The following is a 13,327-nucleotide window of genomic DNA, read 5'->3' as shown; positions in this document are numbered from 1 at the left end:
TGTTTGCAAAATTCCGTTTTCTTTTTTATTCTTTCTTTAATTTGTGCTTGTCGCGTGTCCTTGCAGTGTGTATTTTTCATCCCCTTCGTGGAGTCATATTTTGTGGCGGAAACAGCAACAACCCCTTTGCTCCTGGCGATGGATAGGCACTGAAAGACAGCGCAGATCTTGATGAAATTTTCCCGCTCGTTACTGATTTTGCTTTTGTTTGTTTACTGGGAAAGTGATCAATGAATTCAACCGGGATGTAGCCGGATATGCATGCCCGCCAGTCAATTATCGAGACCGTAATTAAATTAACAGTGCCCCATCGACAGATGGCTGTATTCACATTCCATAATTCGCTGCTCATAAATTTCATGCCGGGCTATAGATCCACGGCGTCGCTGCAAAGGAATAACGAGGTTGACTATTTGATTAACGATTCCTTGCAGACAAACACTTTCGTTGTCCTACGGAGATGTAATTGATTCGTACAATTATCACCACGGCTGCGTGGTCCTGAACACTTCGTCCGGCGCCATTGAGACGAGATCGTGCGACGAGCAACACCAGTTCGTCTGCATCGAGGACAAGCAGCTGCGGCCACTCGACGTGTCAGGTGGGTTAACTGTGCACCTTTGTTAAATGGATATAAATTGCAAGCATTGATGAGAATAGATCCTTGAACTATACTTTTCAAAGGGGGTTTATTAACGTTGGACATCAGGCGGAAGGGTTGCACGACGGGCACAAAGACAGTCTCAGCCGGCGTCAACAGCTCACGATCTGCACTCGCACCTCTAGCCAAGACAGTGCCCCACTGCCGCATGCGTTGCTTCATCCCCACTGCAGTACCCAGGCGGCGAAGGGAAGCCATACTGGCGACTCAAGGTGGCGTGAGAATAAGGGGGTCATGATATGGCTTCAGGTGGGTCACGTGGACCACCTGGTGGCCAAGACGACGCTTATCGGAGGTTGGGTTGACCGGCTCAATAACATAGGTGACGGAAGATAGGCACTCGATGACGAGATAAGGGCCTTGGTACTTAGCGGCAAACTTGGGAGTCAGGCCAGGGGGATGAAACGGTATACGGAGACATACGAGGGAGCCGACGGCGAAAGCTTGTTCCGTCAGATTGCGGTGATGGCGATCTTTCTGTAGGGCTTAGTTGTCCGAAGTAAATGAGTGGTCCAGCTGACGACACTCTTCAGTATATTGAGCCATTTCAGAAACTGGGCTGAATTCAGAGACGCCCAGACGATACGCGAAATGGTGTCGAGTGTGGTGAATGGTTCGCGGCCATATAAAATAAAGATTGGGGAAAAGCCGGTGGTCGACTGTGTCGCGGTATTATTATACGCGTAAGTGACGAGCGGAAGAACGACATCCCAGTTAGAGTGGTCATAATCAATGTACATGGACAGCATGTCTCCCAGCGTTCGGTTGAAGCGCTCTGTTAGTCCGTTGGTTTGCGGGTGGTAGGCTGTACATGCGCGGTAAACTGTGCGGCATGAACGAAGGAAGCTCCTGAAGGACATCGCATACAAACACACGCCCTCTGTCACTCAGTAGCTCGCGTGGTGCGCCATGGCGGAGGACGAAATGACGTAAGACGAAGTTCGCAACGTCACGAGCACCAGCCGAAGGAAGCACGGCTGTTTCCGCATACCTCGTTAGGTGGTCCACTGCGACGATGACCCATCTGTTACCAGTGACAGAGGACGGAAGTGGGCCATAAAGATCGATTCCGACACGGTCGAAGGGGCGTGCAGGACACGGTAAAGGCTGCAGGAGTCCAGGCGAATGGGGAAATGGTTTCCGTCGTTGACACGATTGGTAAGACCGAATGTATTTGCGGACATATGTGTGTAGTCCACGCCGGTAATAACGTTGGTGGAGCCGCTCATACGTTTTCAGCGCACCAGCGTGAGCATGTTGGGGGTCAGCATAAAAGTATGCGCAGGCATCGGACCACATGTGGCTAGGGATGACGAGCAGCCATTTACAGTCATCCGGTCGATAGTTGCGACGATATAATAGTTCGTCCCGTATCGCGAAACACGTGGCTTGGCGGCGAAGTGCACGTGGGTGTGCAGAAGTTGGCGGAGCGGAAAGAACATTCAGGAGAAAGGCGATCCAGGGGTCTTTTCGCTGTTCAGATGGCAAGTCAAAGGCGGTAAGAGCAGCCAAGGGATAGGCACCAGTTGAATGTGGCTCTTCAATCGAGTTCACGGGAGATCGGGAGAGCGCATCCGCGTCAGAGTGCATTCGCCCCGATCGGTAAACCACGCGTATGTCATTCTTGCAGGCGAAGAGCCCAACGTCCAAGGCGACCTGAAGGATCCTTCAGGGAAGCCAAACAACACAGAGCGTGATGGTCAGTCACTACGTCGAAAGTGTGGTCGTATAAGTATGGACGAAACTTGCTTATTGCCCACACGATTGCGAGACACTCTTTTTCAGTTACCGAGTAGTTGGATTCCGCCTTAGTGAGGGCACGGCTTGCATAAGCTAAAACATACTCGGAAAAGCCTGGTTTGCGTTGCGCGACTACTGCACCAAGACCGACGCCGCTGGCGTCCGTGTGTACTTCGGTTGGCGCAGTCGGGTCGTAATGGCGCAGAATGGGTGGTGAGGTAAGCAGATGCCGTATTGTAGTGAAGGCGTCGTCGCAGGCTTGAGTCATATTTGAAAGGTCGCCAGCTAGGTCCTGCAAGTAGCTTCGTAAGCGGTGCCATGGTGGAGGCAAAGTTTCGGACAAAGCGACGAACATACGAGCATAAGCCCACAAAGCTGCGCAGTTCTTTTACGGTAGTCGGCTTAGGAAACTCCGCAACGGCGCGAAGTTTCTCAGGATCAGGAAGAATGCCGTGTTTTGAGACGCCATGACCCAGTATGGTGACTCGGCGAGCCACGAAGTGACACTTCTTCAGGTTGAGCTGAACTTGCGTTGGTAAGGCACTAGAGAATCGTGCGCAGGCGGACGAGATGTGTAGCGAAATCGGGGGCGAACATGACGACGTCATCTAGATAGCACAGACAGATCTGCCATTTTAGACCGCGTAAAATGCTGTCCATCATTCTCTCGAATGTTGCAGGCGCATTGCAAAGGCCAAATAGCATGACTGTGAATTCGTACAGCTAGCCCATTGGTGTGACGAACACGGTCTTTGGACGGTCACACTCGGCCATCGGGACTTGCCAATAACCCGAAAGCAAGTCGAGTAAATGGAAGAATTCGGCGCCTTGTAGATAATCGAGGGCGTCGTCTATGCGGGGAAGAGGTTAAACATGTTTTCTAGTAATATTGTTGAGACGCCGGTAGTCTACAAAAACCTAATGAAACCGTCTTTTTTCTTGACCAGCACTACGGGGTATGACCAAGGACTACAGTAAGGCATGATGACTCCACATTGAAGCACGTCGTTAACTTGCTCCGTAACCATACGACGCTCCGCTGGTGATACAGGGTATGGGCACTGGCGCAAAGGGGTGTTGGTTCCGGTGTCAATTTTGTAAACAACGCTGTTCGTTCGAGATAATGATGTTTCAAGGAAGTCAAACGAACTTCTAAATTAGTTGAGAAGCATCAGAAGCTGCGCACGTGGTTCCGGAGCGAGGTTACTGTCGATGGAAGGGAAAAATACGTCCGAGGGCACGTCATCAGACGCAGGGTGAGGTGTCAGCGTGTTCAGCTCACGCTTCGGATTGGGCTCGTAGAAATCAATAGGCACAAAAACATCATCGTCGACTGACTGATCATGGCCAAGCATCTCATTACGGCGCAACGTGCGAGGACATGAGGTAGCATTGGAAATAAGTATTCCGGAGGCATCCTGGTGAAATGATAGGACGGCAAATGGCTGCGACGCATGGTGGCGGCGACTGAATACGTCAGCTGGCGTGAACGGATCTGTGTTTCAGTAAGGACAGCACAATAAACAGGAACAATGACGGCACTGGGAGGGTGAAGGTCAGTGTCTGCAGCCACGACAAGCTTGTCAACACCAGGCACGACCCGCCGTGGTTGCTCAGTGGCTATGGTGTTGGGCTGCTGAGCACGAGGTCGCGGGATCGAATCCCGGCCACGGCGGCCGCATTTCGATGGGGGCGAAATGCAAAAAACATCCGTGTACTTAGATTTTGGTGCACGTTAAAGAACGCCAGGTGGTCCAAATTTCTGGAGTCCCCCACTACGGCATGCGTCATAATCAGAACTGGTTTTGGCACGTAAAACCCTATAATTTTTTTAACACCACGCACGGGCATATGGGCAGAAGTCACATCGCCAAATACAGACAGTTCCATCTTAGCGTGAGCGCAGTCTATAACAGCGTGATTGAGTGACAAGGAATCCGACCCAAGGATCACACCATGTGAACATGATATCAACACAATAAACTCAATGTTGTACAGTACATCGCCAATGACGACTTCAGCCGTACATGCTGCAATCGGATGGATTCGCTGTGCGCTTGCAGTACTGATGGAAAACGCTGTAGGTGGCGTTGTCACTTTACGAAGAGAGCGGCAAAGTTTCTGACTAATTACGGATATTGTGGGACCACTATCGACGAACGCAAGAGTTCGAACACCTTCAACAAAATCTTCGACAACATTGGCGGGGGACAAGTGAGGACTTACACAGGTCGACGACGACGCAGCTCGTGCCTCCTGACAAAGAATGGGCGTGGTGGAGGTGATCGACGTGAAGCAAAGCGTGGAAAGTCGTAGTCAGGCTGGGTGTCTCGTGCGTATACCTCAGGTGGACCTCAGGTATACCTCAGTGTCTTGTGGAGCGTAGTACTGGGGCCGGAAAGAATAGTAGCGGTATCTTGGTGCAACTGAGGCAGCGGCGAAGCGCCTACGGCAGAAGCGCGCCACGTGACCGGGAATTTCGCAAGAGTAACATATCGGTCGGTTGTCAGCAGTGCGCCACGGATTGACGATGTGCTGCTGCGCACCAGGGAATGGCGCCGGTGGCTGTCGGAGAGGTTGAGGGGCCCACGCTGGTGGTCGACGCGGAGGCTTTGCCGCCGCAGCCGCATAAGTGAGTGGTGCGGCAACAGGTGTCGGCGGAGCGGTGGACGGCAACACCTCGGAGACTTCCTCCTAAATAACTTCTCAGAGAGACGGCGCAAGATTCTGCGTCGGCACTTCTGGGGTCGGTAAATGCGATATACGCGAGAGCTGCCGTGCTACTACCTCACGCACATATTCTTTGATTTTCGACAGTAGCGTCTCGTGGTCACCAGCGATGGTTAAGGCGGCGAGGTAATCGTCTGTTGTCGGCCGCCGAACTAAGACGCGCTGCTTACGGAGCTCGTGAAAGCTCTATCACAAGGTTGGAAGCTCAGCTACGGTGGGTGGACATTTGCCAGCAGCATTTGAAAGGCATTGTCGTCAATGCCTTTCAAGATGTGTTTAATCTTCTCTTGCTCGGGCATGGACGGATTCAGGCGCTTGCACAAGTCTATGACGTCTTCTATGTAGCTTGTTAAATTTTCGCCCTGCTGCTGCGCACGTTCGCGGAGGCGCTGCTCGGCGCGAAGCTTGCGCGCGGCAGGGCGGTCGAACACGTCTGCGAAGCATGTAGCGAAGTCGGACTCATGGTTGTGGTACCACAGGCTTGCGACGTCCTTGAGGTAGAACGACACATTCTGTAATTTCGACGGGTCCTCCCACTTATTGTGGCCGCTCACCTTTTCGAACGTCGCCAGCCAATCTTCCACATCGTGGTCATCTGTTCCACTAAAGAAGGGAGAGTCGCGCTGGCGCAGCGCGCCGTTTACGAAGGCCTGGGGAGATGGGGCGACGGCTTCTTGGGTGGTTTCGTCAGGCATTGTCGGGGTAGGTGGTAGTGTCTGACTTCGGAGTGCCAGGTTTGAAGACCCCGCACCTCCACCACTTTGGAAGGGGGTTTATTATCGTTGGACGTCAGGCGGAAGGGTTGCACGTCGGGAACAAAGTCAGTCTCAGCCAGCGTCAACAGCTCGCGATCTGCGCCCGCAGCTCTAGCCAAGTCAGCATCCCTCTGATGCGTGCGTTGATTCATCGGGTTCAGTTCAGTTGTAAAAGATCACCAGCTTGCGCAGAATACCCACTTCCAATGTTGCGTCCCCGCTTTTGGACCGCAATTGTCCGGGAAAAGCGCAACAAGCGCGCAATCTATGATAAGCCCTTTATTGACGAGTGTTGCCTACAGGCAACACACCAGAACACATTTTTTTGCTGAGCTTCGGTATTGAATAAGGAGTTTCTGGCTAAATGTCGTCGGCCAACACTGAATGACTGGTAGTGAGCGTCATTTGTTGGTTTAGGGCAAGAACACAGCAAGCGAAAAAAAAGAAGTTTCGCTGCGACTCACTTTCTTTTGATAGCACTATCAGAGGAGACAGCCCGATGCAAGGTCTCTGCCTGCATTGGCAATTACACGTGATGTAAAGCTAACGAAATGTTCATCTATGGTTCACATGTCACGACAGCTGTCTGCACAAATTCTAAACGAAGCCGTAGGTGGCTTGGGGTGAAGCCCACTTTCAGTTTTCTGCCTGGTGTTTCCCACCTATTGCTCAAAAAGTTCCCGCAAAATATTTTTTTCTTTTCGTTGATTCAGCCTTTTCCCTATGTGTTTGGCTCATATAGATAGACATTGGGCTCCCATATTAGGCGGTTTCTTCATTTTATTGGCCTCTGGGGCCACCACTGGAGAGACTGGCGCTGCTCTCGCTATGACGTAGAAAGTGACATTACGTGACTCGCGTTCGCGCCTTCGCGCATTTGCCGAGCAGCCATAGCAGCTTGGTAGCAGGGCGATTGAAGCATTGAGGCCTTGATTTTAGGGTTGTAGATAATGTGTTTCATTCCCAAGGCAGAAATTGAGTTGACCACTCTTAAAGCATTGTTTACTGCTCGATGCCGCACTGCCCGGCGCATTGGACCGAGCCCAGATTGAGTTTTCATGCGTAGCCCAAAATGAAGCGGCAGCGAGATGTTTGGCTGATAAAATCCCTGAAAACGAAATAATATAGCGATCGCAAGAGTCGAACAAGCGATGCACACAAGGTTTGAAGCGGGCTCGCTTGATATGACATCAGTCAAAATACCGTGCGCAGAGATGCATGCGACTTGCATGCGCGCACACGGCGGAAGCGCGCATTGACGAGACAAAAATATAGGCGGTTGAAGTTCCATGTGTTTTAATGGACCGGTGATAAATCATCGTCCCGGGCTAATTCTGGCGAAAGTGGCAAGCCCCACTCCCCGCGACGAATGCTGTAAACAGTACTGTTATTGCGGCAAAAGTATGTCACATCAGGCCGGGATGAATACGCTAGGTTGTTTCGCAGCCAAGACGCCACACATATAGCCCTTAAAACTATAAGACAGCCAGAATTAACCGTAGCTGAACTGCTCGATATGCCGAACCCTTCCAAGCTGGTATCAAGTTATGTCACTTTCTACGTCATGGAGAGATTCCAGCAAGTGGCGCCACGGTATGTCCTCGAGGCCAATACCACCGAATCTTGGAAGCCTAGCTGTGCTGTTGCTCTAGGTGTAAGCCAAAAGGCAACTCACGAATGGCACCACAAATTGAGCAAGCGCTTGGAACTTGCGCCGGCTGAAACCCTCTATCTACGTTTTGGCGAAACGTTAAAAAACCAGGGATCGAATTCACAAAAACTTGTGTTCGTAAGGAATGTTTTCCATTCAACAGCCGCCTTCGATATTAATTGGTCCAACATGATGATTTACTGGTTTCTGCTCTTGCAAGCAATTCTTGCGTTTTTTGTGAAGGCCGACCAAGAACATCCAGGCCACAGAACATGGTATAAATAACCACACGGGGCAGTCGAAAATGGTCAGCGCAGTCACCAAGGAATGCTTTAAAAGCACCCGAAAACTCCCCGCGATATAATCGGGCATGATACGGACCTTGCGATTTCGTCAATTAATCTGGCAAGTTTTAACTGAACCGTGCGCTTTCGGGGGGCGTGGGAACAGTTTCTGTTGTTGGCAACATTTCTGCCTGGTTTTGTCTTTCACCGCTGTCGCTGCAGTTTTAAGTAGCCACATTTACGAATATGCGGCAGATGAGCGTTGCGTTGTCTTTTTGGCAGGTCGAGTTCCTGTCCAGTGTAAAAAAGCGCTACAAAGGCGCATCGACTCAGCACAGCAGACGGGGATAAATTGAAAGCCACAAATCGCCATAGTCGAATTCATGTGAACAGCTAGCGCATTGTATCTAAGAGGGAGGACGAGGAAGCGCACTACTCACGCGCGCTGCGGTAGCTTAGCTGAATGGCGTAGCGCTGCTTAGATCGAGGACGCGGGTTCGATCTCGGCAGCGGTGACTGCATCTCGATGGGGGCGGAATACAAGAACGCTCGTGATCTTAGATTTACATGCATGTCGAAGAACCGAAGGTGGTCAAAAGATAATCCGTAATCCTCCATTACAACATGCCTCGTAATCAGATCGTGGTTTGGGCACGTAGTACCCTAGAATTATTCGAAGGAGTGAGCCTATCTCTTGTTGCAGTCGTGGCGGCCGCATTTCGATGGGGGCGAAACGCAAGAACGTCTGTTTCCCGCGCATTGGGGCCGTGTTAAAGATCCCTTGGTGGGCAAAATTAATCCAGAGCCCCCCCTCCTCCCCACTGCGACGTGCTTCATAATCAAATCATGGCTTCGGCGCGTAATACCTCGCAATGCAGCGCATCTCTCGTGCGATATCTACCAATGTTCTACAAGTAAAAGACACTGGATAAAAACTGGCGTGAGTATGCTTCCAGGACCGTCGCGCGCAATTTCCAGTCATTCCCTGCAGAACTTGTTGCTGGGCGAGTTGGTACATCTCAACGACAATCTGAAGGGCGCAAACAAATGCAATGCTACACACGACGAAAAACATCAGAAAGTCAAACGGAGCGCCACTACCAACTGAATTCTCATTTCTTAGGACATACTTTTTTAAAGCATAGGAGTTGCGCATGCGTTACATTGGCGAGGGGGGTTACAAATGGACAACATCGAAAAAAAGTTTTCATAGCGTAGCGTCCAAGGAAGCAAGTTCCGCATCATATAACGAAAGAGGCTTGTCACTGGCACACCTCCATCGCATTTTCGTGATGTGATACACTTCCGGGGCCCCTCTCGCCGCCGCATCTTTACTTTTACCGCGATAGCGTTAAGGGCCCTGGGTCGCAGAAAATCTGGCGTCGGGCGCCGGCTTCGGCGTAAGCAACGGCATTTGCGGCGAAGAAATTCATCCCGCACCACCCCGACCACAGAGGCCCTCCGCGTAGCGCAAGGCGTTAGTGTACAAAGATTGAATTTATCAAAGTAAAATCCGTCAGAAAAATCGTAAAGTATGACTTAACCACAACCTACAGACATTGAGACCCTTGCTTGACGAGCGAAGCACAATGGGATAATTGATGGCCAGCAGCGAGTGACTGTCGCGGTGACGGCACAGAACACGTAAACGCCGTAGTCATCAGGCACTACGCGCACCTTGCCCATTGTGACCGCTGTTGCACCACCGTTTCTAAGACCGCAGCCAATTGACCATTGTGGGAACCCTTTCAGAACGAGTGTTTACTTCACAAGTGTACGCGACCATAAAGTGCCGCATTGACAGCTTTCGTTCATTTATGGCCCGTAATTACTAAGCTACTACGTTATCGGATTTTTCCGACGAGTGTGCGCGGTTACGAGGGGAGACGGGGCGACAAAGCATAGGTCAATCACCTTGCCACTTTGTTGCAGTGCTGGCTGTTAGTAGTATTTTATTCAGCCCATCGTGTTGGCCTCTGTGCCCCTGTGCGGAGTGCCCGTGCTATGCATTTGTAATCCTCTCCCGTTGGCGCGTTGTGTTTTTGTATGTTGTTTTGAGGGAGAGGAGAAAAATACCATAAAACGTGGCAAATGAAAAGGCGCTTGGACGAAGCGCATTGCTGGAATAGCCGGCGGACCACTAACACGACGATCCTAGTACAGGATTAGTGATTGGTGTGCTGGCAGACCACTCTCATAGCCACTCGGTGGTCATTGGGCTTTACATGTTTGGGGCGGGGCACCGAGGGCTAGAAAACGTGGCTCTGTAGCTCCGACCAAGCGTTCTGGGTCCAACTTACGGTGCTATGCACCATTGGCTCTGCCAATATAGAGTCGCCCTATGTGTGCCAGTTCCACCTTGCATCTCAATGTGTATTTTTTGTATTTCTTGTAAATACAAAGTTTCTTCAAGCTTCATCTGCGTCTGCTTCAAATCCATCGGAAGCCTCCAGCGAACCTATCGGTGCTATCCGTAGCGGCAGTAGTCCTCGCTTGCGAAGACTGTTTTGGCGGTGCGTCTCGGACGCGCAAGTGTAGGAGTGATAGAGAAGAAACCAGAAAATCACAATAACATTTTCAACTGACAGACCAATCCAGTGCTGAAAGGGAACATTACTATTTTCTTCAATACAGGCCCTCATGGATGGAAACGACTCAGCACAAGGTATTGAGTAAAATAAATATTCAATGTCCACTGAAAACGCATATTTCGCGTTATCACAATATTGCATGAACTCGACTACATCACCAGAATTATTGGTATCGAAAGGTTCATGTACAACAAGCCTCTATAAACACTTTAGAAAAAAATGGCCCACATTCTCTACCACGTCTTCATTTGTCCTGAACGATATTCACGCTTTGTGAGCTTTTGCCGAGAAAGTAGCCGGAGGTGCTCCAGTTGTTTCTCTGTTATTTTTATTCGTTGTACATTGCATGTATTTGAGCCCTTCAGGCTGCCATTATGACTCGCTGCAACTGATATTGTTACCAAGCAATGCTCGAGACAAAGCTGAGGACAACACAGAAGACGACGACGCTCTCTGATGTCGCGCAGACTGGTTTTGCATCTTGTAATCCTTACACAGGTCGGGTTTGGTTCCCTTCCCCTTCTGCTCGTTTTGTAATGAGGCAGAGACGATACATCACTTTCTTCTATCTTGTCGCCGCTTTACTCCGGCAAGAAAACGATTGTTGGAAATACATTTTCGAAGGCTTGGCCTGGACTTAACAGAACCTAATATTCTTTCGTTCGAGGCGTCCACTTTGGGATTCAGCCACAGGGATGCTTGCTTCGCTGTCCAAACGTTTTTTACAGAATCCAAACTAATACCTTGCTAAATTCTATCTTTTTTGTACTTTTAAAATAATTATTACTCATTCGATATCGTTTTCCTCATTTATTTTCACATATAATTCTACGCTATTCAATAGTAATTCCATAGATATTCGGAAATTTATCCTCCATATTAATTTGGAATAATCCACCCATTTCTTGGCCAATCCCCCGCCGTGGGTAGGAGCCACATGCGTGATAGGCAACAACAACAATGCCTTGTGTACCAGTTGTAAATATTCTGTAAGTATAATTTAAACCTCTCTTTCTCCGCAACAAGTGGTGGAAGGTGCGGGGTATCCCAGGCGCACAACGGATTTACGCAGCGGGCGCTCTTTGGCTGCATCGGCCATGCCAGCTCAAGGCGAGAATGCTTCGGGCTCGTCGCCACCCGCGCCCACCGTCATGCTCGCTCTTTTACCTTGCTGGAATGGCACGCGTCTGGTTTGACACCCACGAAGAGGAGCTCACCAGCGGGGACTTGTGCAAACAAAAGCTCACTGTTTGTTTGGCAAGCCTGTTGGCCGGACGTGCTTGCGCTTTGTCGCAAGGTTGACGCGAAGATGCCGGAAGCGGAAAAGGTCGGACATATCCTCAGAAGCATCGGGGACAACGCGATCGGTCTCCTCGTTTTCAGGAATTCTTTGACAGTGCAGGGCATCATTGCTGAATGCCGCCGCTTCGAAGAAGCCGAAAGCCGTCGTATTGCTCACAACGTTTCTCGCCTTCCTAATTGCGGCTGCAACATCTACCTGCGAGGACCTCCGTCGCCCACCCGCGGCAGCTGCATCTGATAGTATTGTGCGAATCGTCCATTGGGAGATTGAAGCTGCATCCCCACTCCCTTCCGAGATTCGCGCCCCAGACGATTCCCAAGCAACAATATCTCTTATTCAGACCGTTGTACGGCAAGAGTTGGCCAATGTCGGACTCCGCTCACTTAGCCCAGTCCACAGACCCGACAACCGTTCACCCGGCGTACCCGCTCTACCACGAAATTAGTACGCTCGTCCTCCTTTTTGAAACCCGGAGGAATGGCGCACCTTTGATGACAGGCCTATCTGCTTCTGATGTAGACGCGTCGGACATATTTCTCGCCACTGTCGCAGTTCTTGGAACTGGCAGCCTTGACGGAGCTATCGAAATACCCGGCGCCCGCCTGGCAGTCCCCGCCAGCCGACACACATTGAAGAAGACAACGCGCCAACATCTCTGCCCGCACGACCAAACCGTTCCCCATCGCTACGCACACGTCTTTCCCGCTCGCCTCTGCCTCGTCGCTCTCCGTCGCCTTCTTACTCCCGCAGCTCGTCGGAAAACTAACGGGCGCAGTTCCGAGAGGTGATCCTGCCATGACGAACCGACCCGAAATTCCTCTGCTTACACTGCCTTGCCATCACAACCTCATCAACGTGGACGTAGATGGTATGCCTGTAACAGCACTTATTGACACAGGAGCACACATCGAACCCCCGTACGCGCCTAAAGAAAGTCCTAACTCCTGCCCCGGTTGCCATTGTCCACATAGCCGACGGTGGAACTCAAGCTCTCGCTGGGATGTGCGCCGCCCGTGTCACTGTAGCCGGACACCATAGATATGTTGCGTTTTATGTCTTGGAGCAGTGCCCACACGAAATCATCTTAGGCCTTGATTTTCTGTCGGCACATTCGGCCATTATTGACTGCTCTGCTGTGTTGTCCAAGTCGCCCTACCGTATGTCGTTAACCCTTCTGATCCTACGCCCAGTCTACTATGTTCCACCGATTACGTTCGCCTACCTCGCCGAACCGTGACGTATATTGCCGTTTCACCCGATCCACCTGTCGCCGACGGCGATTACGTCCTGTCGCCTAAAGCCACCATTCTACTGTCGCAGGATGTCGCATTTCCCCACACGGTTGTCCGCATAAAAGACAATGCCACCTGTCTTCGTGTAGTGAATTTTGGCCCCTGTCCTCAAGTGCTACCTCAGGGCATACCTCTTGCAACCTTGGCCCTGGCTTCCGACTACCATATTTCTGCCTTATCTGGTGACACTGCGTCGTGTACCCCTGCTGGTTCGTTCCCTGCAACCCTAGATTAAGAACCTCTAACGACAGTGATCGCTCCTGACCTTCCGGCCCACCATGCGGACGCACTTCGATGCCATCTCGCCTCGTACCGGGACA

At 50.9% G+C, this 13,327-nt stretch overlaps 1 protein-coding gene across 5 annotated transcripts in view; it reads left to right on the top strand.

Moving 5' to 3' along the window:
- LOC119443027 (uncharacterized) overlaps positions 1-13,327 on the top strand; it is a 130,492-nt gene that overhangs the window by 12,669 nt on the left and 104,496 nt on the right. For all 5 annotated transcript variants that reach the window (XM_049660454.1, XM_049660451.1, XM_049660455.1 and 2 more), the window contains exon 3: positions 435-601. In XM_049660454.1, coding sequence (XP_049516411.1) covers positions 435-601 — 167 coding nt within the window. The remainder of the gene's footprint in view (positions 1-434; positions 602-13,327) is intronic.

Source organism: Dermacentor silvarum, chromosome 1, assembly GCF_013339745.2.
Source record: "Dermacentor silvarum isolate Dsil-2018 chromosome 1, BIME_Dsil_1.4, whole genome shotgun sequence".
In the NCBI taxonomy this organism is placed as follows: Eukaryota; Metazoa; Arthropoda; class Arachnida; order Ixodida; family Ixodidae; genus Dermacentor; species Dermacentor silvarum.
The sequence above is the reverse complement of the archived record's forward strand: the minus strand, read 5'-3'. Positions and strand labels throughout refer to the sequence as shown.